The sequence below is a fragment of the Quercus suber genome, unplaced genomic scaffold (assembly GCF_002906115.3).
Source record: "Quercus suber isolate HL8 unplaced genomic scaffold, Cork oak 2.0 scaffold_183, whole genome shotgun sequence".
Taxonomy (NCBI): domain Eukaryota; kingdom Viridiplantae; phylum Streptophyta; class Magnoliopsida; order Fagales; family Fagaceae; genus Quercus; species Quercus suber.
Window position 1 is genome coordinate 369,520 of NW_027069641.1, and position 23,681 is coordinate 393,200.

The following is a 23,681-nucleotide window of genomic DNA, read 5'->3' on the forward strand; positions in this document are numbered from 1 at the left end:
TGAAATAAGCATAAGTACTGGACAGATGGACATTAGTTGTCTGGTTGCACGGCTAAGATAAAACACCTGTACAAATATTAAAGAAGACAAACTATTAAAACTATGCAATTTTTTTTTTTTTTTTGTACTAAAAGCTGTTTGGATACCGCTTATTTTGTTGAAACTGAAAATTTATTGCTAAAAGTACTGTAGATAAAAGTAAAAATTAGTTAAAATAGTACAGTGGGACTCATGAATAATACTAAAAAGTGCAATGAGATCCATGAATAGTAAAAAAATAAGCTGAATAATGAAATAATTTATAATTTTAATCCACATCCAAACGCACGCTAACTATATTAAAATATGCAACTTAAGCAGAGGAAAAGCTGAATTATATTTTGATTCAAAACAAACCCCATATCATATTTGGCATTTCAATACCATAAAGTTAAAAATATGCAAATATAGCCAGTACAATGAAAAACTTGAAACTACATTTAGCTGCTGGTGCCCATTGCCTACTCTGTCCAGACTTCTCAATCGTGCTTTTGTATTTTCACCCTGAATTCTGAGAAACAGAACCCATCATTCAATTTAAAAGACTAGGTTCCAGGGTTTCATCTTCTCTCTCGGCTATACAATGGAATCCTCCCAACTGCTTTTAATTTCAACATTGGTATTAATAGCTGTGAAGTTTTACACATGATCTTAAGCAGACGAATTGTGCAGTGACTGATTACAGTGCAGACTTCCAAATGAACTTATTTCAAGTCAACCCGTGGAAGGCCTAACTAACTCTTTACCAAGGAGGCAAGCCTACAAGAAGACAACTTTTTTTTCCGATAGATAAGAAAGTAATATTATTAATAGAAAAGAAGAAAAGATGCACAGCATTCACCAATAGTGAACAAAGAACAACAAAGAAACAACAAAGAAATAAAGGAGTCAAAAACCTATTCTAAGAGACAAAAGAAAATCAATAATAGTAGAACAATCTGAAAGACTCCAACACCGAGACCAATCGAAGAGAGTCCACTGACACAAATCTAACAACTGGACCAGTGATTTCTCAATATCCTCAAAAGAACGCCGATTATGTTCAAACCAAATAGTCCACATCAAACAACTTGGAACCAAATTCCAAATATCAGAATTATATTTCCCAAGCCAATGGTGCCAACAACATAGTAAGTCTACGACTAAACCTAGCATGATCCAATCAATCCCAAATAGCTAAAGCATATGCATCCACATAGAATGAGCTAACAGGCAAAAAATAAAAAGGTGATCCACAGATTCCTCATTACAACAGCACATACAACAACGATTTGACAAAGGGTGACCACGGAGCATAAATTTATCCGAAGTGAGAATCTGGCCATGAGCTGCCAGAACTAACATAAAAACTAAAGAAATCAATTCCAAGATAATTCAGTTCTTCCATGCTTTGTGACCTAAAATTTCCTGGTGAAATTGTTTTAATTGCTTAATATATAAGAAAGCAAATGTAAAGTCAACAACTACAGTTCCACATCTGAGCACTGTATGTTAGTCTGTATACTGAACTCTAGATTAACAGCCTAAAACACCAACATGGAGACCAAATCTCCCTATAAGTGATATTGAAAGAAAAGGGGGTGGAAAAGATACAAGATTCATCATAATGACCAATAATCAGCCTGATGAGATTAGAAATTCACAATTGAAGACCAGTTCATTTACATGATAATGATGCCAAAATTAAACGAAAGACAGTGGAAACTAAAGAACTTCTGTAAGGCCAAGGGCAAAATACCTCACCAGCATTGAAAAAATGGGAGCATGGTAATGCTTCTCTTCATTCTTTCCCCCGTTGATATAGAGACTACCTCGGTCGTGCTTAGAATATTGGACTGGTTGTAGCAAGGAAGCACCAACAGAGACCAGAGAATGTAGAATCCACAATTGCCCTTCAACAGCAGTGACGTTCAGGAAGGTAAATACTCATTAACAAAAAAAAAAAATTTACATAACAATACATGCTAAGACTTCAATTGAAAAAATACCTGAATTTTACATCAAATGAACCATCCAGGGAACATATATATATATATATATGTTGGATAAGTAACCATCCATGGAACATATATCCAACATTTTCAAATAAATGACTGAAAGAGAAAGTTGCTTCCAACACGTAACTGAAAAAACCAACATGCTGAAACAACCTGACATTGTGATGAGTAAAATTGAAGCAGGGCAACTTAATATCTATTTGGTAATCTACCTAAATGGCTATGATTGATAGTAGCATATAACCTGAATGTAAAAGGAAAAAATGTCTTCAACAGATACAACATGGACAAGCACTAGGGATCAATTCTAGAACAATTTTTGGCCAGGAAGACTGCTTGTGTTGACTACTCAATATCTATGAACTTCAAAGGCATTTCACACACTCACAGAGGCAGAGAGAGATGGAGACCTAAATAATTAAAGTACAGCACACAATTTTCAAAATACAAAGGAGATCGATACATGATATTTTTCGAAATAGATAGTCAACACCCCTGCATAAATTATGCAGATTAGGAAATGAGACCCAAAAAGAAAAGGAAAACACAATGAAAAAAGAATTTTTGAACCAGAGAGAGATCATCATGATTGTTTCCACAAAAATATGACTAAAAAGACGTTTTTTGGGGAAAAATCAATAAATTAATTATGAATGTCTAATGTACTTCCATGATACACAAATTACAAATTGTATTGGCACAAAAATGCACCATGAATTACAAGTTTCTGGGATTTCAATCCCATGAGGCAATTACAAGTTGGATGGAGCAACCCATTGGACCACACTTAATCTCTAGTCCACCCCAAATAATGATATTGCAGTGAATATGACCAGGTTGCATGCAACCACAAATCATTAAGAATTCTGCTTTTCCTCCTTGACTTGCCCCCAGCTCAATAAGGTTTAGTCTGTTTGTTATCTCTCTTTAGCTGAACCTTTAATTTCTTGCCACCTAATTGAAATCCATTCATCACACTAATAGCGGATTGAGCATCCTCTGGTGAGTCATAGCTAACGAATCCTGCAAATAGCGTTAATGGTTAGAGATGGAAATATCAATATAAACTGCCAGATGGAAGGTTAACTAGACAATAGAAATCTTGATATAACTTATGTCAGATGGAAGGTTAACTAGACCATGTGCTCACCAAAACATTTGCTAACACCAGTTGCTTTGTCAACAAAAACCTTAGCACTCAAGACCCTACCAAATCCCTGAAAAGCAGTTGAAAGTTCTTGATCTCCGAATTCTTGAGGTATGTGATAAATAAATAGATTAGCGCCAGGTGGACCTAAGTCAGAGGAGACAAAATGCTTAACTGAATAACACCACCAAGAACTTCCCCCCAAATAAAAACACTAAAAAACAAAAAACAAGAGACAAGACAAAAACAGAATGAAATATAGATAACAACCTTCAACCTGACCCCCAGAACCTTTTCCTGTGCTGGAAGATGTTGCAGAGTTACTGCTTAAAACTACAGGTGGCACTGACCGAGGTGAACTACTCAAAGGCCGATGGCTGAACATTCCTCCAGGATATGCCAGGGGATGCTGAAGATGATAAGCAGATCCCATATAACTAGCAGGAGGGATTGCATAATTTCTAGGGTTCATACTGGGGCCAAGGTCAGGTGCAATTCCACGCAATGCATTTCCTTGGTTTACTGTAGGAATCATACTATGAAATCCAGGTTGATTCTGCATTGGTGGCAAGCGATATTGCATAAGTCCATATCCAGGAGCCTACAGAAAAAGGGAGATGACCATTACAATCTGAACTTTACTAAGACACAAGATCAACAGTGTCAATGACAAAACCATACAATCAAGACATGATTTCTAGGAGGCAAGATGGTGCAATAATGGAGCATGGTTACAAAGTGCTAAAATGTATTTATGATGTGTGTGCGTGCGTGTGTGTGTGTGTGTGTGTGTGACAGCTGTGAAACCAACCTGATAACCAAACCCATTATATGGGGGAACATAACCCAATGGTAAAGCTCCAAATAATGAAGGATGTTGTGAATCAGTATTTGGCACATTAGAAGCCTGAGATTGAGCTTTCTGAGCCCTCCGAGCTTGCCTTTCCTTTTCGGTATCTGCCCACTTGACAACCAAAGGAACACTAGATCCCTATTAGAGCAAAAGATGATCAGATTCAGATTACCAGATCAACCAATGCTGAGCTATTTACATGCATAAGCAAATAACAGACAAAAACTAACTCAACTCAATCAGCCCCACTACTTGGGAAAGATTAAAGACGATAGAAGAGATGGTACTAAAATGAATTTCCACTAAAATGTATAATATGCACCAACCTCCATTTTATGCTTTCCATTGATGGCATCCAAGGCTGCAATGGCTTGTTCTTTTGTCTCATACTTCAAAAATGCACAGCCTGCAATAGGAAAAGGCAATACAGAACAACCAATACATAAGCTAAGGCCTGGTGAAGTTTATAATTTTAGCGGTTGACAAGCAATCAAGCCAGAAAAGAATGCAAGATTTTTAACAAGTACCTTTACTAGTTTGCTGAGAGCCTCGTAATATCTGTAAGTCCTTTATAGTTCCGTATATAGAGAAGAGAGCAGAAACTTCAGCTTCAGAAACATTCTTTGGAAGCATGCCGACGAAGAGCTTGTGTTCTGGACAGCAGGCACGGTCAAAATTATTTATCAGGTTACAAAACATGCAATGTAGGATAAAGAATTCAATGAAGAAGAGAAAAAAACATTGCATCAAGCAAGGAGAACTGAAGCAGCAACAATCACAGGAACAATCTTAATGAAAAAATATGTAATTAAAATAATAAATATTACACCTAGTCTTTCCAACTCGCCATCAGCATACTTCACTTGCAACGGACTAGATGCCTGAATTGGACAGAAAGAACAGGACGCCTTACAATCAGAGTGAGAAAAATATGAATATATCACACATGAATGCTACAGAGATAACATAAGCTGTGCAAAGTCAGTGAAGTCTGGGGCAAGAATTCAGGTTATTAAAATACCAAGAACTCTATGAATTTTCTGTCTGTCTTTTTAAATATTTTTTAATTAACTTATCAAAAAAAAATATTTTTTAATTAACTTCACGTACATAAATATTCCTACTTGGCTCAATAACAAATCACAATTGCTATACAGGCAAAGGCAAGAGCCCAAATGAGAAGCTTGCCTGGGCAATCACTTGAAGGTCCAGCAAGGCCTACATAGGGCTCCGCCAGTCACTTTAACACCTAGGTCAGAAAAATGCCAAATTGCATGAGCAAAATTTTTAATCATTGGTCCATATATCAACCTGCTAATCATGATTTTTGGTGCATAAATCAGACAAAAAGAGGAATTTCCTAAAATGTGAAAATAAATACTCTATCTAAACAATGTTAACAAAGTTAGGCCAATTTGCATTTCCCTTATAATTCATTTTACCTATTAGTAATTTTTTCTATTCATTATTTCAAAGCCAAGAAAAATTCAAAACTATTTCCACTAAACTAAAATTTTCATTGTCAATTAGCTCTTGCTAATGGATCTAATCTAATCTCATCTCAAACCACAATAATTGGCCAATTTCTCATTCCATACCATTTGTCTTCATAATCTGCAACAATTTGTCATAAATTGACTTTTTTTTACCCACATACCAATTATGTGTCAGCATTTGCTAATCACAATAGGCATTCCAGCAAGACATTCCCTAGTCCTTACCAAACATTTTTGCTTTGTGATTAGCAACATGATCACACTACCAACATCACTGTCAGCAGCAAAGGATCTAACAAATTATCTATGCATCAAATGGATGACATTGTTTGGAAGGGCTTGCAGTCCAAATTCATGAGGAAATGAAAGAAATTAATATAAGCTAGATCAATTCTCATTGTCCATGAAACATAACTATTTTTTTATTTAAGTATTTAACAGACCCTAAAGTTGTTGTGTCATAGTGTTAGAAAGAAAATATCTTATATTGTTCATTAGTTAGGTAAAACGATTAATCTGGCATGGGCTACATGAGCTCCCTGTAATTTACCAGATAAATTGATTAGTCGGGCAAGTAAATTACCATCTAGGTTCTTATGGGCCATGCATACACTACACTCATGTGACTATTTCTGCATGGTAATGCTGGTCAAATATATTGCATAATTTCCTTCTAATATTTATCTTTTAAACTAGCGCCGCACTTTAGTAGTGCTACACTCAAAATTTTAACATTGTTAGAGCAAGCTGCCAGGATCTATTTACTAAGGTACCATCAGCCAATTATGTGTCATGGTGTTGTATGCCAATGCTTTTTCTATTTTTTTGGATTGGTAAATATGTTGCATACCAATGCTTATGCGCTAACAATCATGAACAATTGGTTAGTTGGAACTAATGTTATGCACCTAAGATACACTATTTTTCACATTAGTATAAGTAATAAAAAAAAGACATGTCAATTAAGAAAGTAATAGAGCATGCAACCTTTGATAGAATAGAATTGATGAAAACAATACATGTGGTCAATCCTAACTAATTTGTTGTGAATCCATAGTTGACCCCAAAATTTTAAGACTAAGGCTTCGCTCACAGTTTTGATTTATTTTTCTTCTACTGTTCTACTCATGAACAAACCTGAAACTCATAATGTACACAATGCACCAAGTTACACATTAAAAAGTGAAAATATAAAGAAGACCAACAGCATTTACATTCGCTAATTGCAATTAATGCAACATAATAGCAACCAACATGCTATCAAAGATACATCCTTTTCTTTTTGTGTTCAAGCATAATAAACTAATTTCACAAAATTCTATATTGCTGACAGAGCAAATCAGTCAATGTGGTAAAAATTTCCCCCAGCCTTTTTAATTTGATGAAATTTCAAAGTGTCAAAACCCAACAAAGAATCCCTAAAATTATGGCAATAGCGATCAAACCTAAAATGCTTTCAATCAGTTTCTTAAACAAAGAGAAAAACTCTTTTAGGATAAAGAGAGAAAAGACATAAAAAATAAATAAATAAATAAAAGAACAAAGATTCTTTAAAGGGAGAGTAAAAGGGGGAGATGAAATTTTGGTCGTAAAGACACAGCATTGATTTTCAAGTGCAAAGAGTCCATACAGTGTCAAATGTAAAGCTACAAAAACACTATGAAAACACCTTTTTCCCCCATTAATCTGAATAATTGATAGTTCACAACCCTCCACTAGCTGGATTCAAACTCCACAATTCTACCTTCAACCCAAACAAGCTACAGTACATATACAGTAAATCCACATTGTTGTTCAGAATTCAATGCTAAACCCCAGCTATAAAAATTGCTATAAATGCCCACCGCTAAATACCCATTTTTTCACAAACAGTTACACTGACACATAAACCCCTTTATAGTCAACATCATTTTTATTTACAACAAAGCCCATAAATTTACCAATGCACCAGCTTTACAGTACAAAACCCAGTGGGAAACCAGTTCTTCTTCTTTATTATTTTTACCACTTAGTCAAAGATCAAAATTTTACACCAATAATGAGCACGCATTGTTAGCAGTAGTGGCCTCGAATTTCTTAAAAAAAAAAAATCTTAAAGATCAAAAGTTGAACTAACCCCAGATAGAGTTTTCTTGTTGTGACACGCATTGACTGCCTTGTCTGCCTCTTCCCTCGTCGGACAAATCACAAAGCAACAACCTACAGAAACCAAAAAAAAAATTAGGGTTCTTCAAACAAAGCCTTGTGACACACTCTGAAACTTTTCGATTTGAATCCAAAGAAAATTCGAGAATGTGAGTTGAGAAAGAGAGAGAGAGAGAGAACGAACCACGCGAGGCGCGCGTGGTTTTGTCTTTGATGATGTTGACCTCGTCGACGAGAGCAAACTCTCTGAACATTGTGAGAAGCTGAACCTCCGTCATGTTCTTCGGTACTTGACCCACGAATAGCTTCACGCTCTCTTCGCTGCTACTCTCTCTTCTCTCTCTCTTCCCCTCCGCCATTAACGCTCACAGCTTCTCTCTCTCTCTCTCTGATTTCTCTCTCTAAATTCTTGCTTTGCTTTCTCTCTCTAGCGGTTTTTTTTTTTTTTTTTTTAAATTTGTTTGTTTGGAAAAAATGAGGTTTTTGATTTGTAAAAATTTCGATTTCTAAATCTATATAGTGGAGAAGATGGATGGATCTTAGTTTGGATTTATTATAATTGAACTTTTTGTCTTTGGGTTTGGTTTTCTTTTTTATTTACGAAGACTCCATTTACAGCTGTGCTAGTAGCCTCGCGCTTTGTCAGACCGTATGTAACTGAATTAACGTTAATGCCCTTTTATTATACTTTTGTTTTGCAGACAAGGGTACAGTTTGGTTTCGTTAGGTACTAAATTAAGGTACATTTCTTAGAGTTCAGTTAATGACGGAGACAAAAGTATTTATTTTTTTGGCCAAATTTAATACTATATAAGCTATACAGTTCACTATTACCCTTATAAATTAAATTAAAAATTCCATGCTATATATTGACCATTTTTATATGTTTTTTCATTTTTGTTTCACAATTTTATTATTTGATAATTAAATATAGGAGATTACAATTCTAGATTTCTTTATTAAAATTTTCAAGATGTATCAATTAAGTTATAAAATTTTTTTTTTAAATTAAAAAAAAATTATAAGACTCTTGACAATAAAACATGATCTTTATTTAACGATAAGATTATATTGAAGAGTTGCATATATGATATAACATTATCTTCTTCTCTTCTTCTTTTTTTTTTTTTTTTTTTGTTTGACTTCTAATATAGATTTGGAGAATATCTTTCTTAATTGTTTGTTCTTGTTTCAATAAAAAATGTTTTATTTACTGATTTAAATATTTATAAAATATAAAAAATGACTATGTTTTACTTTTACCATTTATAAAAATAATGTAATTGCCAACTATATTCTATTGATCAGTATCATAAGATTTTGTGGTATTATAAAATTTGAAGTGAATTAAGTAAATATATGAGAATCAATATTGGAAAAGTACAAACTCATTTTAGCTCTATGTTTCTCTTCCTTTTTCTTTTTCTTTTCTTTTTTTTTTTTTTTTTTGAGGGAAAAAAATAAGTACAATTTGTGACAGGCTACCTTCTAGCAATGAAAGTAATAGTTATGCTACCTTGGGTCACAACTAACCATTCCTGTGATCTATTCAAACTGGTATATATATGCTAATTATGACGATAAATTCCATTGGAAGAGAAGATTGCGGCACAACTTTGTTTACTTTTAATTGGTAAATTGATCTCCCAACTTCAATTATTGTAAAACAAAAAATTCCCTTTCTCAGCTTGAGTTTAACTAGAATAAAAAGTGACAGGTCCCTAAAAGCTTTGTTCTTTTTGGTCATGATGCAACCCTAGCTAACACCACGCCAAAAGAGGACACACGTACCTATGTTTGTTTGGCTTTCTCAATTCCTTTTTCCTCGTTTACTTTGTTTGTTTGCAATTGATTTTCACTATCTCTCTCTCTATTCCTTCATTTTTATTCGAAAATGATGGTGCATAGTATATTCTTGCGTCAAAGGGTCACCATAGAGGCAATATACTATGTATCTGTCTACGTTAGGAAAGAGGTACAAGTTATTTACGTAGTTAGCTTGTAGACAATGGGTTTTAGGTAACTATCTATGACCAATATGAAAAACATTTTCCTTCTATAACTTCTTGAACCTTCATTTCAACTACTAGTGGGAAATTAATGCTGACTTCAACCACTATTGATGGGAAAATACCTACCCAACTCTATTGCTTAAGCTTTGTATTAAATATAGGAAAAAAAATTTGTATATGTCCTAATCTTATGGATTATTATTGATCTTTTTTATACGTATGACTTTGACATGTTCTTATTTGTTAAGTTAGTCACAGAAGCATGCTATAACATGTTTTTTTTTTTTTTTTTTTTTTTGAGAATGCATCCTATAACATGTTGATTGTTGCAGATCAGTGAAACTTCTTATTAAACGATACTTTGTCATTCAATGTATAATATATCTAATAGTCAGTCAAAATTTCCCACTAGGAAATTGAAGGGTTCGTTTTCAATTTTTAATGGAAAAGTTTGCACTTTTTTTTTTCTTTTATGTTTTTGTCTTCTTTAGTTTTTTATTCCCCCTCAAACATAAAAGTATATTCTTTTTTATTAATATAATAAGGGAATTTCATTAATTAGAGCTTAAATAGTCAATAAAAATTCAGAATCAGTAGTCCATTAACACTTATGTTGAGTCCAAATTCAAACGAAAAGATAAATACATAAGTGGATTTAAAAAAGAGAAATGTTATGTCTACAATATTTTTACAATAAATTCTAAGTGGCAAGTTATTACTGGTTGTTATTATTGGGGCAAAAAAGTAATCTTAGTGTTAGTTTCAAATTTGAACTAATAACAACTAACCATCTGCAATTTGTTGTAAAATTATTGTAGACATAGCATCTCTCATTAAAAAATTAATATTATAGACATACTTTTGTTACAATCTATTAAGTAGTAATTTGAGCAACATCACTTATCTAAACTAAATCTACTACTAACATTTCTTTTATTATACACTAATTACAATCAAACACATTAATAGCGGTGAAAAATATTGTCTCCTTAAATTTATGGAGATTTTTTTTTTTTACATACCTATTAGCATTTCTATAACGTGTATATTCATCGTAGATCCGTTGAGTGTAAGTATATATAATTTGAGACTATTTTGGACAATTACATATTAGAGCCAAGAAGTTGTACATGGTACTTACAAGAATATATATATATATATATATTATAGGATACAAGAAACTCTTTTTTTGCAGGAATTTTAGTAAAGATACTTTTATTATATAGGACAGAAAAGTTGTGAAAGCAATGGAGAAGTATATTCTCAATACATATATATATAGAGAGAGAGAGAGAGAGAGAGAGAGAGAGAGAGATTCTCAATACTTGATTACTCATTATGGTAAACTGAAAACAAATATGAATTTCCAAATCAGGCACCGAGACCGAGAGTGAGAACTAAAAATACAGAATTTTGACCCCAAAAAAAAACATATAAAAAAAAAATAAGAAAGATATTCAAAATCCAAAAAAGAAAAAAGACAATATATTATTTTATGCCGTAGTTGACCAGCTGGTATCCGGGTCATTGTCATGTAAAGGAGTACGGATACCGTTACTTGTTGGTGTGTGGAGAGTGCATGAATGTTATTGTGATTAGAACAAAAGGTCAAAACCGTAAATTGGATAGAGAAGGGTACAATGGTAGATAACAGTGAAAACTAAGGCACATATATAAGTACGCCAGACTGTCCCGCCAAGCTCCTCTTCTTTCATTTTCCTTTTTCTTTTTCTTTTTTTTTTTTCTTTTTTCTTTCTAGTTAGCTCCTCCTCTTCCAAGGTATTGTTGCCAATTGCCTAAGCTACTGTTCAAGTCTTTGCAGCAAGTGGCACTTTTCACCCTTGTTTCAGTCTCCACGTCCAAAGAGACAAAACCCAACTCAAAGTTACCGACATTTACATGAGAAGATAAAAATAAATAAATAAATAAAAGGAAGAAACAGAAACTATGGTTTTAAAAATCGATTAGGTGAGAGAATCAAAAAATGAGCTAATTATCGGTTCTATGGTGGGACTGGGGTCCAATCGATGGTCAAACCGGTGACATCATAAATAATTCAATTATTATTTATTTAAATTAGATAAATAATTAATAATTTTTTAATATACTAAAACTAACAAACCAATAGTAATAAATATGTTTCCTTTAAAAAAAATACAAGTATATAAATATATAACATTTTTTTAAAGAATTTAACATAATAACATTACAAAACAATCATCCTTAACATAATAAACTTTCAACAAAACCAAATAAATAAGTTCATTAGTCATTACATTTACATCCAAATGGCAAATTACTACTAAGTTTAACAACAAACAAAAAATAAAACACTATACAAACACTGGTCATTGATGATACTTAATTATTAACTTTAAAATCCAAACACAATTTGCAGGCAGGGTGTAAATAAATAAATAATACGGTGCCTAGAACAGAGCAAAACAAATTGAAATAAAGCATGTAAATCAATAAATAATAAAGTGCCGAAGCTCAGAAGAAACCATTATGCAGACAAAAATTTTCCAATCCTCAATTAACTTTCAAATAGAATCCAGATTTAGATTGAGCAAAACCCAACCGATATCAAAGTCAAAAACTTCAAAAATCAACTATAATAATGAAATTTACCCCAACAAAAAAAAAAAAATTATGAAATTTATAGGAAATCAGAAATCAAAATCAAAGAATTACATCCATAATCTCATATTCTAGTCATCTAGATTACTACATGTTTAAGCAATACAAAAACAGATTAAGAATTAACAACCAAGCAAAACCTATCTCATATCAGAGTTAACAAGTCCAAACCAAACAAGTCTTTTTAAAAAATTTTATCTGTGACTTATTAAAACCCAAGCAAAACCCATGAACATTACAGAATATTAAAACTCGTGACTTATTAAAGAATAACTTCACATGAACTGAGAATTCTATCTATGAAGCCACGAAAGGAGAACCTAAGATGAAGTCGAGAACATGAACTGAGAATCTGAGATGAAGCCGAGAGAAATGAGGGAAAAAAAAAGAGAGAGAAAATGATCAAAATCAAAATCAAAAGAAAAGAATATTAATTATTACATTACCTGATGAAGTCGAGAGAAATGGAAAAAAAAAAAACAGAACCGAGAAAATCAAAATCAAAATCAAAATGAAGTAATCAAAAGAAAAGAATATTACCTTCAAACACCAAGAAGCAGAAAGCAGAGAGGGCCAGGGCGAGATCAATTATGCAAAGGGAAAAAAAAAAAAACAAAAAACAAAAAACAAAACAAAACACAGCTTCAGGCGCAGAGAGGAATGATGAGAAGGGGAAAAAAAAAATTCAGAGGTGAGACCATGAGAGTGAGGCAGAGAGAATGAGGGATATTCAAGATTTCAGAGAGGGTGAGCTTGAGTGAGGTAGAGAGGCAGAGAGTTTAAGAGAGCTTGATTTCAGAGAGTGAGGCGTGAAATGACGGATGAGAATGTTTAGGAGTTAGGTGTGAGTCTTTAGGGTTAATTTTGAGGAGCAAAAAGCCAAAAATGACGTAGTTTATTTTGAGGAGCAAAACTAGTTCGACCACGCCGGTTTCTGGTTCTCAAGTTGAACCAATTGGTTTGCACCATTTATCGATTTTTAGGCTATTTTTGGTTTTTTGCCATAACTGGACCGAATTGAAGGCCGATTCCCAGTTGAATCGATTGAATCGGTCAATCCGGTCCTTTTTTAAAACTATGAGAAACTCCCACTTTCACAACTTACTGATTTATAGGATAGTGCAACTCTAGTCCATCACTTTTCATTAACTAGTTGTACGTGCAACTTAGACTATCAAGCTTGTAAAGGAAAATAAGATATGGATCTAACATTACATTTAAGCGCAAAAGCTCATGAACAATAAAAATGGGAACTTTAATACTTTAACATCTAAAGAAATGTAAAGGCAAAATAAGAAAAGTAAAGAAGACGTATAACATATGGTGGAAAACCCTTGGGTAGGGATGAAAAACCACGGTTGAGTGAAGGATAGAATATCATTCACTCCTTCAAGCTTTCTATTATATGAAAGTTTAGGTTTTTACATATGGTGATGTTTTTCCTAAAGAAAGGCTCACTTTTTACCTCACTTTTCTACCCAAACTTCTGCATTTTCCCTTGATCTATCTTTCTTGCCTCTCACCCTAATTGTTCAACAACATGTTCCTCTTATAGTACGAGAAATATTGTTAGGTACATAAGGAAAGGTGTCAAGCCCTCATTCCCTCATTTAAACTCTAATACAACCATTGTACTATACTTCGATTGGAGAAGAAAGAAGACTTGCCAATGTCAGGGTAATGGGATTAAGGGCGGCTCTGCTACACCATGGAGGATAGGTCATAGATAAGGAAAGGGACATCAAGGAGGTCAGGAGTGATACTCGTGCCCTTAGCGATGGTCCAACATAAATTTAGCCAATGAGGGGTGTTCTATAGCTTCTAACCATAAGGGGTCACTATCTTCCTTTTACGCTGGTACTGGGTGTCCATGCCAGGAGCATATTTCATTCTTCCCCAAGATGGTCAAGTCGTTGGAATGAGCTGAAAGTACTATTCCTTCAGCCAACGTTCTTCCCCTTTTCCTCATAATTGGCCCACGTGTAAGGTTCGGATCTGGTCACATCAGCACTCAGGTTTGCCCTGGCTAGTGTAATGTACACTAGTCACAATCACACACAAATTAGCAAGTTGTGAAAAATATGAAAATAGGCGTATTGTTTTGAAAACTCAATGATATACTGCAAGTCCAATCCACCACTTTTCGTTAACCAATTACAGTCGCACACAAATCAACAAATTGTAAAATTCGGAATGAAAATAGGCATGTCTGTGGTATTGCTTTGAAAACTCGATGATATATTACGAGTCTAGTCCACCACTTTTCGTTAACCAGTCACAGTCACATACAAATCAACAAATCGTAAAATTCGGTATGAAAACACGTGTTTAGATGGTATTGTTTTGAAAACTCAATGATAACATTGAGGACCATATGGAGTAACGTTAAAAATAATTTGTTGTGATTTAAGTGATGTCATTTTTCACTCCCTGTGTGTGTGTGTTGTTAAATTTACTGTTCCTCTCTCAAAAGAAAAAGAATAGTGGGCTTGTCCCACATCGCCTAGTTGTGTGTTTGAGTTCCCCTTTAAAGCCTTCACACTCCCAACAAGAGTTACCGGCTTTTGTTGTGGGTGAGTTGTGTGATATTAAAGGTTCATCCCCACTCCCTGTGTGTGTGTATTGTTAAATTTACTGTTCCTCTCTCAAAGAAAAAGAATAGTGGGCTTGTCCCACATCGCCTAGTTGTGTGTTTGAGTCCCCTTTAAAGCCTTCACACTCCCAACAAGAGTTACCGGCTTTTGTTGTGGGTGAGTTGTGTGATATTAAAGGTTCATCCCACTCCCTGTGTGTGTGTGTTGTTAAATTTACTGTTCCTCTCTCAAAAGAAAAAGAATAGTGGGCTTGTCCCACATCGCCTAGTTGTGTGTTTGAGTTCCCTTTAAAGCCTTCACACTCCAACAAGAGTTACCGGCTTTTGTTGTGGGTGAGTTGTGTGATATTAAAGGTTCATCCCCACTCGCTGTGTGTGTGTTGTTAAATTTACTGTTCCTCTCTCAAAGTGATGTCATTTTTTATTTGCATCCATCACAACAAAACATTGCGTGTCTAATTACCTCATCACCAGTCACCTCTACAGAATCTGTTTTGGGCCATAGCTATTTGGAAAGTGACAATAAGAGTGGCACTCGTATTGTAGCTACTTTAACAGATAAACTGAACCTAAAAGTTTTCATCTAAAATTTTCTCATGCACCCATCAAAGTTTGTAATTACTTTCCTTTTCAAAAGTGGCTTGATCAAGTTTTTATTATCTTGAATGATAGTTTTTTCGACTAGAATTTCATTAGTCAAATGATCTCAAGTATGATGATATGGTGCGTGCAATAGTCTTATCTATAAACTATAATAGTATGTGGTAAAAACAGGAGCAAAACTAGGATTCAAAGACCCAGGGGCAAATATAATTTTTTTCGGACTTATTTTCTAAAATCTTAAATATATATCTACTATTTAATATTTTAAAAAATTTTGAGAGGGGGGCCACAGCCACCATCAGCTTGTACATGGTGCCGTCCCTGCGTAAAAATGAGTAAATTTAAGGTGTCTTCAATTATAAAAGAATTTGAAGAACTTTTACTAAATAAAATGAGTAGGTCCTCAAAACAGTTGGACACTTGGACTCACAACCTTCAACTTTCGAGTTAGACCTGCCAAAAAAAAAAAAAAGGAATAAAATCTATGAATTTTCATATTTATGTCATAGTAATGGATTGCGCAGATTAACTTTAAAATCCTTAAATTTCAGTTAACCAAAGTTGCAAATGGATATACGTTTGATTTTCATTTATGCATACCTAGAAAAACATTGGCAAATGGATATACGTTCGTTGCTAAACAAGTAATTTTGCCATTGAGCTCTATTTTATTTCTTAGTAAAATTGTTTCAATAGGAACTTTTTCACATAAAAGGTGGTTCTTTGTGGACCTATATATACTAAAAAGTAAAAACACAATGAAAGAGAAGCATATATTTAGTTATACTTTTACACATAAAAAGTATGATACGTAGAACCAAGTTTCTGGGTTTATTTTTTTTACCCTTTAAAGCAAAGAAAAGGTCTTATACAATATATCCATTTTGGATTAGCTATATTTGTAATTATTTATATGTATATCCACTTTGAATAGTAAAAAAGCGTGAATGAATTGATTGGCAGCCACCAATAAGCAGCGAACAAAAGAGTTGTGGGACCCTAATCCATTTGCATGCCATGTTGGAATTAATATCTCTCCTCCTCCTTGGTCAATTGCTCAAAGTGGGCTGACGGTGACCTCAAGTCTTTGTTTCAATTTTCAAAGCTGTGATCAAGTGCACTTTCCATTTCCCCCACCAAAATTATAAAAACGAAAAAGAAATTCCAAGTGGATTTGGATACGCCTTGGATCACAAGCCATTGGTTAGAAATAACTTAACTAATAATGCTAAACGTGATTCTTGCATATTAAAAGGGACTTGGCATGGGTCCAGCCTGTCGAGTGCCCTATTACGTTGAACCCATTAAGATCATGTCCCGTTACATTAAATTCGTTAAGATCATGACACGTTCAATGTAACAAGACATTGGCCCCAAGCCTTATCTTATTAAAAGTGGTATTAATTAATGACCCATAAAAAGTAATATTATTCATTCCTTTTAAAATATGTCACTTGTAGGTAAAGGTGTTCGTGGTGAGATACGGTTTGGTTTTGGACTATTTTTAGTATCGCACTTTATAATGCGGTTTAGCTAAAACTATAACCACACTGCATCTTATTTTTGTAGTCATATGTGCAATACGATGCAGTTTAGAGTTTAGCTAAAATTTTTGTAGTGCGGTCACATATTAAAAATTTTGGTTTTTTCTACCCAACCCAAAACCTTTTTTTTTTTTCCTTTGTTTTGGGCCAAATTTTAAACTATTGAGCTATTTTTTTTTTTTTTTGAGCTGGTTTTCCTAGTTAACACTTGCTAGGGATATCAAACTTTTTTTTTTTGAAAAATAAACTATTAATAATATATTTATACTCTTTTTTCTTTTTTTTTTTTAATCATAAAACCATAAACTGCACTGCACCATCAATGCAATACATTATTACTTGCAATGCGATGCGGTTATGCCATTTTGCGGGCAATTTTAGTGCAATTTTTGCAATTTTTGCGGTTTGGTGAACACCCCTACTTGTGGGTTCCAATTAGCTCAACTAGTAAAGTCTCTAATCTTGAATAAGAGATTTAGGGTTCAATTCAAAAACCGATTGGTATCTTGGTCTGATAATAAAGAACTTATTATTAGAAGCGAACGCCATAGGTTGAAACTCTCTTTCACAAAAAAAATCTTTTTTTTTTATAAAACATATCAAATTAATTAGTGCTGCATGTGAAAATTACTACTATTAAAACACATCATGTCAACGTAAAAAAAGTGACGAAAATTTGTTCATCAGAAGTGAATGCCATAAGTTGAAACTCTTTTTCTATAAAAAAAATTACTTTTTTTTTTAATTTATATAAAACATGTAAAATTAATTAGTGGCACCTGTGAAAATAATATTACTGCTATTAAAATATATCACACCAAAAAAGTGACGAAAATGTGTATTAATTCATTATTATCAATAATGTTATGGACAACCTTTTTAACAACAAATTTCATAATTGTTGAAGTAGTCAACTATGAGTGCCCGGAAGAAAAAACCAATGGATCCATAAATGTTAATCCTATTTATTACTCATAGAAAACTACTTAAATAATTATGAAATTTGTAGTGAAAAAAATTATATCCCAAACATTTCTACTAGATTTATTGATAAAAAAGTTTCTCAAAAAAAAAAAAAAGATTTAGTGATTATTGAACAGGAGGTTGGGTCACATCTCCAGTGGCCCGCTGTTGTTATAAATCTCATGTCTCAAACTAGGTGAGAGGCCAATCACTGTTTGTGAAAAAATGAAATGGGAAACGGAAAAAGAAAGAAAAATGAGAATGAGAGAGAGCCTGATAAAAGGACAAGAATGTAGCAGTGAAAATATCAAAGTAAATAACAAAAGATTAAAATGAGATGGGAATTTGACAAAAAGTGTAGCACCGACCGTCATAGAAATATAAGACCCTAATGTGAAAAGCTCCTCTAAAGTCAAATGGGAGTTAGCTGTACCTAACAAATCTTTAACAAAACAAAAGTATAGTAAATAAGAAGTCCGGCTTTCAAGTTTCAAGCTGTTTCTTAATGGGCTTCCAACTGATCCAGGTCAACCCCAGCAGATTCTTGATGGACATCTTACCTTAAATAATGGAAAAAGACAAAACAATAGGTGCAATATCACTGAAAAAATAGTGAGGATTGGCTAACTTTGCTGGATTTCATTCAAGTCAGAATGAGTAAGTCACCAATCATTTATTAATACAACAACCATGATAGTAAAACAACATCAAAGTACAAGGATATTCTGTTCCAATTGAATCTAGCCTGAGTCCCCAGGAAAAAAAAAGTGGGGACAGGTTTAAGTATATTATTATTACAACAAAATCAGTGATTCAATCCTAGACCACTGCAACTCTGGAACTCAAAATGAATTTTTGGGTTCCTTTGTAATGGCATGACATTTCTCAGTCACCCCAAAATTTTTGGATATGAATACTAAAATAAATTCCCTCTTAACTGGGGCTTTCTGGCGATGATGGTGTTTGTCCCCCCCATGCTACAATAAAGCCATTACGGCAAGAAAATAATGGCAGTTGCAAAAAGACAAATCCCATGGCTAGATTGCATCTAATCCAGCAAGCTTGCGTAACTCCTCAACAAGTATGAAGGTAATCATAGTCTGTGGACCCAATCTTGCAAATATTGCAAGCCCCCTGATAAAATATAGAAGTTAGCTACCTGATTTGTTCAAGCACACAAATATAAAATCTTCAAAATTCTCTGAGCTAGTGATTGTAAAGTTACTCAAACCAAAAAAGCAGTTACACGATCTAGTTTTATTGCTTAAAGCCTAGTAATAGAGATTATTTGAAACTTCATGTCGAGCTTTGCAATTAGTTCATGGCTTCTATAAATCTTTGAATATTGCAAAGAATTAGACATATACATATATAATACATGGATCAAACTAGAGAGCATGAATGTGGATGCTTAAACCAAAACTCACCCCTTGTAAAGTCCCCTGGGACCTTCAGTGCGCAAAACCTGAAACCATAAATCTCAAACACATTAGACAAGAAAGGCCAAGCAGCAGCACCCTTTCTAATGAAAGAAATAATTCTGGTCAGTATTATTCTTCATATATTGGTGTCCTCATAGTGGCCAGTAAGAGCAAATACACTGGAAAATTTGTAAATAAATAAGGTGAAATCCAACGTGCATCAATTAAGAAAATGAAACAAATGGTGAAAAAATAAGTACCCAGTCTGTATCAGAGACACAAGAATTAACAGGACTAGAATTTGTTGTTTCATGCTACATAGCCACCACAGAATCATGTTGTCTATCCACAACACCAGGAAGAAGGAAAATTAAGAATTTTTCTTTTTTGGGTACGTTACATGCATCCATGGGTATCTTATTCATGGAAATTTCATAAATATTCCTTTCTCAAAGTTACAAAATTGCCAACAGTAACAATCACCCACACATTTAAGAAAGGAATAAATATAAAAAATCAATGTAAAATGAAAATGAAAACAAATTCAAAAACCTGATATGCACAGTGAAATCCATTTTTGTAGTTCCCAACTTCTTTAGATTCTCGTTGCAACATGAGACGGGTTTTAATCATGTCCATTGGTGCAGTTATGAGGGTGCTGACAGTGCCTGCAACCATACTTGAGCTTCAAAAGGTGAAATATACAGTTAGCCAGTAAAGCATAATATGAGGGTATGCTTATAATGTACGTCTCCAACATTATTTAACCCCAGATTGAATAGTAGATCAACCTGAATAAAATCACCAGGCTAGGTTTTCAAGTTCAATAGTTTATGAGCAAATGTGGTTAGACACAATACAGACATACATGCACACACACATACACACATATATACATACCCATTTCATATTACTAATTACCATTTTTACCAATGTCCCAAAAGGAAAGAAATTATCTCTCATTTATTTTAGAATAGAACATAGATTTACTACTTTTTTATACATTAGTTTTTATCATTTTATTTAAAATTATTTTTGTTTTAAAGTAAAATAATCTTCATCATATCATGACCTCAACTTCTACAGTTTACAAGCAGAGTCCAGGTTTTCAGACCATGCCAGCCTACACTAGCTCGAATTGCAGGTTTGGACAGATCTACACAAAAAAACAAAACAAAACAAAACATAAGTTAAGAGTAGTACTATACAGGAGATGAAGATGAAATCCTTCTTCAAGTGGTGACCACCTGATCAAAATCTGCACATATAGGAAGATGGAGAAAACCTTTAGTAAACAAAAAAAAAAAAAGAGAGAAGAAGATTTTAAGACAAACATTCCTTTCATATTGCCAATCAAATGACATTAACTATTCAGATACAGTGGAAATTACATCGTGGATATTCAAAGTGAAAAAGATCATGCTTAGAACTTGACCCGCTTGGATTCATCATATGTTGACAGCTGTGATGCAGTCATAGAAGCAGCCCTGGCCATAGCAGGGCCAACCCCCTTCCACAGAGCTCTAATTCCTTCCTCAGAAACAATTCTGCGCAGTTCTCCAATCGGTCCTCTTCTCAAGTTTGGGTTCATTTGTAACCGCACCTGATAACAGGAAATTATTTTTCAGAACATATCTATGAAAAACAGTTTAAATTCATCTGACATGGAAACATTACCTTTACAACCTCAACCGGATTGGTCAGTGCGGTTGCAAAACCACCAGCAAATGCTCCAGATGCAATCTTAACAAAGATATTGGTGGACCCAAAAACCTGTTCACAAACATATTTCGAGGGCTCATACAAGCCTAAACGAAGACCACCGTAAACAACCGACCTTGTCAATGCAGGTGCCAATCCTAGATACATAGACCTTGGTCCTTCATTCTTCAATGTATGAACTAATAAATTTCCCTTTGTACATCCATAAATACAAGCCTCAGAGAAAAAAATATGATAAAACAGATCATAATAATGAAAGTACACCCAAGGCTTGGCAAAATACCATTCCTGTTAGAGGACCTCTCTGGCCAACAAGTTGCATTTGTAGCCTGACTTTGAGTACATCTGCATTCCAATCTGAGATAAATTAGAAACCTATAGATTCAACAGCAACACAAAGATTTTCCTTCTAGAATTTCTTATTTTTCCTGAGTTCTTATGTTATAGTCTCTTATTTAAAAATTTCAAAACTCTTGACTTAACTTCAACATCCCACAGAAAGTCTTGATCTAATGCCACCTTGCAAAAAATTACATTGCAAATACTTGCGTCAAGATTTGTAACCCTACCCTTACTTCATTTTTTATTATTTTTTCTGCATTCCATCTTCCAGTACTCAAGAATAAATGCCAAGAAAATTATCAGACTATATTAGCCACTCTATTTCTTTACACAAAGCCTCCCATCTTGTGTGATAAAAAGTCAGCAAACCATCTTGAAATTTATACTTGATCCCTATTCCCTAAGCTGCAGGGCCAGTAGACAAGTATACACATATGCTCGAATGCAATAATGAAACTTGACAATGGTACTGAACTACATAGATTGGCTTCTTCTAACTCAAGGGATAATCTTCGACAAAACTTCAACAAGCCAAAGAGCTTATAGAAACATAATCCATAGGCTAACTACTATACATTACTCATCATCCACATAGAGTCAGTGAGAAACTTTGTGTTAACTATAAAAGATTCTCTTGAATATGGATCCACTTGCAACATCACCACGTTTAGATAGAGGGAGACAAGGGGGAGAGGAATTGGTGGCCAGGGTATACTATTTTTACCACATTCCAGCCACCTTCCCCTCTGCCCCCCTCCCATCTTCCTCTGTCCAAAACATAAGTTCAAATTCAAAACAAAAAATCAATAATTTCTCTTTAAAAAATAACTGTTAATTCTTTAAATAACTTGAATCTAAGGTACATTTTAGTCTTTTATGGTCTTTGAAGAGCTCAGAGACCATGGTAGTGCTTTGCAACCAGTGCACAATTTATTGCAATGAATTAAAACTTCCCCCATGTGTAAATCTACTTTGCAGTTAAACTCTGGTAGTTGAGCAAAATTTTCAAATTTCCAAAGCACCAATATACCCACCCAATCCAGCATACATTTGCATAGCAATCTCAAATTCCCAAACAGTTCAAAAAGCTGTGACCCCTTCAGAATTTCAACAACAACCCATGAATCCTTTCTTGGAGTTCAAAGGTGAGCATTTAACAACCTCAAATTTGATAAGCTGAAGCTGAGCATGGACTCTAACTTTAAAACTATGCATTAAGTTGTAACTAAACAATTTCATTCACACAAACAATACTGAACCACACATAACACCCACAAACACATACACAAGTATAATTTTTTCTAAAGTAACACATACAAAAAATGCATAGGAAGTGATCAAGAATAAAAACCTAGAGGATGGGTGACACCAGTGGCAACCGCAATAGAAAGCCCACTTGTACCAAAGTGATAGCATAGATGCGATGGTGAGGCTGCCCAATTGTTGACTTTCCCAGATCCTAATAGTTCCAATTCATTCAAACACAAATAAATACATAAACAAACTTTACTTTCATAAGAAGATCGTAATTACAAATAAAAAGACTTTTTTGCATTTTGGGTTGCCAAGGAAAATGTTAGAGAGAGAGAAGCCACAGTTGTTTACATGAAATTTTCAGAAGTGGGTGCCGATTATCTTTGCTTTTTTTTTTTTTAAATGGTTTTTTTTTTTTAGTTTTTTTTTTTTTGGAGAAATCGTTTGAGTTATTTTTTTTATTTTTTATTTTTTTTGAGAAACTGTTTGAGTTAATTTGAGAGGGAAATAGAACCTGGAATAATCGAAGATTTCTGGGAGCCAGGTTGGTTGTCCATTTTAACTGTTTCCTAGTTGCTTTCTCGTACGTGTCCTGAGGAAATGGAAAAAGGAGACGAGCAAAGGGATTGATAAGATGTGCGCACGTATGATAAGCGACACGATGCCGTATTCTATTCTGCTTTCTTTTCTCTTTTTTTAAACGATAAATTTATTACAAAATTACACCTATTTGTGGTTGTGATTAAATTAGGCCAGGGGCTGACGTAAAAAGTGTGCTTTATGCCAATCAATCCCCATCCGTCACGTTACCAACTTAAAAAGCTAAAGTAAAAAAAATATTATTTTATTCATTCTCTCCTAACTTAATTAAATAATAGGATAAATTACAATTTACTTATTTGTAGTTTGT

General features: G+C 33.8%; 2 protein-coding genes across 8 annotated transcripts; both read right to left on the reverse strand.

Annotated features, from left to right (window-relative positions):
- Positions 1–2,571: 2,571 nt before the first annotated feature.
- On the reverse strand, positions 2,572–8,180 carry LOC112015252 (RNA-binding protein BRN1). 2 transcript variants are annotated; one of them, XM_024047637.2, is made up of 9 exons: positions 7,862–8,180; positions 7,649–7,731; positions 4,866–4,917; positions 4,564–4,689; positions 4,363–4,442; positions 3,995–4,174; positions 3,454–3,784; positions 3,187–3,330; positions 2,572–3,059 (listed from the first exon to the last, which is right to left on the reverse strand). In XM_024047637.2, the coding sequence occupies exons 1-9, from the start codon at positions 8,034–8,036 to the stop codon at positions 2,932–2,934; spliced, it is 1,299 nt and encodes a 432-aa protein (XP_023903405.1). In that variant the 5' UTR covers positions 8,037–8,180; the 3' UTR covers positions 2,572–2,931. The 2 variants fall into 2 exon arrangements, with proteins under 2 accessions (XP_023903405.1, XP_065634533.1); XM_065778461.1 differs by lacking the exon at positions 4,866–4,917 and having other exon boundaries at positions 7,862–8,001.
- Positions 8,181–18,634: 10,454 nt separating this feature from the next.
- Positions 18,635–23,441, reverse strand: LOC112015258 (uncharacterized). Of its 6 annotated transcripts, none has more exons than XM_065778462.1 (9): positions 23,286–23,441; positions 22,869–22,976; positions 21,459–21,532; positions 21,131–21,367; positions 20,889–21,056; positions 20,657–20,711; positions 20,006–20,121; positions 19,460–19,497; positions 18,635–19,166 (listed from the first exon to the last, which is right to left on the reverse strand). In XM_065778462.1, the coding sequence occupies exons 1-9, from the start codon at positions 23,326–23,328 to the stop codon at positions 19,070–19,072; spliced, it is 936 nt and encodes a 311-aa protein (XP_065634534.1). In that variant the 5' UTR covers positions 23,329–23,441; the 3' UTR covers positions 18,635–19,069. The 6 variants fall into 6 exon arrangements, with proteins under 6 accessions (XP_065634534.1, XP_023903413.1, XP_065634535.1 ...); XM_024047645.2 differs by having other exon boundaries at positions 20,006–20,138; positions 20,662–20,711; positions 21,131–21,226; positions 21,459–21,520; positions 23,286–23,440; XM_065778463.1 differs by having other exon boundaries at positions 20,006–20,138; positions 20,662–20,711; positions 21,131–21,226; positions 23,286–23,440.
- Between the last annotated feature and the right edge of the window lie 240 nt (positions 23,442–23,681).